The 2,897-nt window shown below is 32.9% G+C and overlaps 1 protein-coding gene across 1 annotated transcript in view; it reads right to left on the minus strand.

Annotated features, from left to right (window-relative positions):
• Positions 1–2,540, minus strand: part of coil (coilin) — a gene marked incomplete at its 5' end in the record, with an annotated part of 4,150 nt that extends 1,610 nt beyond the window's left edge. Inside the window, 4 exon segments of the mRNA XM_011298970.1 lie at positions 78–1,152; positions 1,259–1,364; positions 1,666–2,234; positions 2,383–2,540. Coding sequence (XP_011297272.1) covers positions 992–1,152; positions 1,259–1,364; positions 1,666–2,234; positions 2,383–2,540 — 994 coding nt within the window.
• Positions 2,541–2,897: the final 357 nt, after the last annotated feature.

Genomic DNA, 2,897 nt, shown 5'->3' on the forward strand with positions numbered 1-2,897 from the left:
TTATTATTATTATTATTATTATTATTATTATTATTATTATTGTTATTATTATTAGAAATACTTGAATTTATAGTTACCCTGGCCTAAACCAGCGACGCAAAGCACGACAAATAGAACAACAATGAAGTGAAGAAATTTCATGGCTTATTGGTATGAAGAGTCCACGGTGGTCTCCTTATATACCCTGTATCATTATTATTTGGGTAATGATATAATAAAACTTTTGTTTTCAATCAGGTCAATTACAAGTCAAGGTGAAGTCTTATCTTCTGGGCTCATGTACAAATTTAAAAAAAACGCATTTCTAGCTTAGAACACGTCGATATCACATGAAGATGGAATACATCAAATATTTACTATTCAAATTCAAATAATAAACTATTGAATCTTTATTCTTGTAGTCTATTTATAAATCAGCCGTGTTTGTATAAACTGAGACTTTTTTTAGTATTAGGGATATGTTATTCTAGCATAATCTAGGAGGCGTTTATATTTTATACTCATTCGAAAGAATATTAAATTACCTCCCAAATGATAACTGTTTGTCCGTTATTTATTAGAAAATAAATTAATGAAAAATTGAGGGAAAATCGAGTGAAACAATCGTACTCTCACGATTGACTCATAACTTTGCTCCTTTCATATATTTTTTATGGAATCTTACTGGCAATAAAGTTTCAATTTTACTCCACATTTCCTTGATCTTAGCATTGAAAGAATTATTTTTGGACTAGAATCAAAAGCGTCTGCCTAGTATAAAAAAAAATTATGATTTTTTCATCACTTTATCTCCATTTACTTTTGATTTTTCAAAAATTTATTGTCATTGTTTATAATAAAAAAATATTCTGAAATAAATACTATGTTTATCATTTCGTTGAGATTCGGGATTTTCTCAGATTTATGTCCGGAGAATTAAGTAATTCTGTATCAGATAAAATATTTATTTTATTACTGAAAATTTTTTAGTACGGATTAATTTTTTTAGACTTTATTGGGTGTTTTGGCGATGAATCAAACGCAATTCGAGTAATTCTTCTTTTGTAGTTGTGTGAATTTCATTTTTATTCGGAGTTGATTCAGAATTTTCCAGCTCTTCTTCTGTCAAAAGGGAGAATTTTCCCTCGGGATCTTTCAATTGATCTTCACCACCTGTAAATCATTACAAGTGTAACAATAAAAAATGCAGTATCTTGTGAAAGTTCTTATCCTCGAGGAATTAAATATTTGAAGCTATTGAAGCGATTCAAATACTCACTGATTATTTTCAGGGAATAAGTTCCCAGTTCGGAATTCCTGGAGACATTTTCTGCCACGATGTACCCAGAAATCGTAGGAGAATAATCGGAGCCAATCTTGAGAACCTGTCAAAATGTAATTGAATAAATAATCAACAATAACTCAATTAAATAGTTATTCATCAGTTTGTTCCATTAATTTCTCCACATATCTCTGAATCCAGCGGAGATACAAAGATGATAATCCGATACTTTTTTCTAGCTTTCGTTTTTTCCTACAAAAAAGTCCCCATGAAAATTTCTCTATCTCCCTTGGATTCGGAGTTGTCCTCGACAAAGGAATTACTCCCTAAATAAAATTCTCTTATTTGATTCACTCAATCGAATAAAATTCATGACGAATACTTTTTCAACAAGATCCACTCACTCTGAAAGCCACAACATCTCCCTCCATTATATCCTGGTTGTGAATGGGATAATCCAGAGGATTGACATTTGAAAAATCCATTTTTTTCGATGAATTGCTATCTAAAATTTCATTTCCGGTTCTGGCTGGACTCTGATGACTGCCCTCGTGTCCTTGTTGGACTGGACCCTCACATTTCGTCTTCTGACCCACAAAAGTCACAGGAAACTGACAATTCTTAAGACTCAATAAAGTATTCAACTCTGGAACTCCAGTTTCTCCATTTCTCTCAGTTGTGTTATTGACCTCTTCATTGTCTTCCCAATTAAATTTGAAATGTTTAGGTTTTATTTTTGGGCTGAAAGGGGAGTTGAAGACTGGATTGGACCTTGGAGATGGAGTAACAATCGGTGGAGGCTGTTGGGGCTCTGGATCAGGTTTACTCCTTCTTTTCCTGACTCTCCGACGTTTATTCTGGGGGATGGAGTACATTCCAGAGGTTTCGGGGTTCTCCACGGTTCTTTGGGGATCCTGGGTTGCATCTGTATCTGAATCCTCCGGGAGACTCATGAGACTCTGACGTTCTGACTCTGTCGTTGCAATCAAAGAGATTTTTTTTAGAGAATCAATCACTTAATTATTTTTATTCCATCAAAAAATTCTTGAAAAAAAACTCATTCATCAAGATTTGCACTTAGAATTTATTGGGTTAGTTTTCATTTATTCTTGGTAAATTACCTGTGATTGATCCGTTGGTTTTTTCGATAGGAGTCCGTGAATTTTCATTTTCCAGACTTTTTGGCACTTGAATCGTTGACAAGGGCTTTCCATTACTTTTCACGCCAATTTCCTTCCAGAGTGTTAGACAATTAGGATTTACTGAGCCGGGGGACACTCTAAAAACAATAATTTATGATTATAAAAATATCTATTTGTCCACTCCATAATTTATGACTCATTAATCAATTGATGCATCCAGAAAATTCATTAACAAAACGATTTATCTCCAAAACTATTAATTTAATCTAAAAACGTGATAAGACTTTTTTGTAGCTCATTAAATTTCCTGCAAAACATGTATCCACCGTTTTCTCCTAAAGTCAATAGTTTCTCAAATAAATTCCGTAATAAAAAACTAAATGAATAATACTTTGAATTTATAATACGATTACGTTTTCGAGGAATTTCTCCGGATCTAAGGGAAATGCCGGTATTTTTGTAAGGACCTTTTCTGTAGCTCTGAATCAGCTCTA

Source organism: Fopius arisanus, unplaced genomic scaffold (assembly GCF_000806365.1).
Source record: "Fopius arisanus strain USDA-PBARC FA_bdor unplaced genomic scaffold, ASM80636v1 scaffold00012, whole genome shotgun sequence".
In the NCBI taxonomy this organism is placed as follows: Eukaryota; Metazoa; Arthropoda; class Insecta; order Hymenoptera; family Braconidae; genus Fopius; species Fopius arisanus.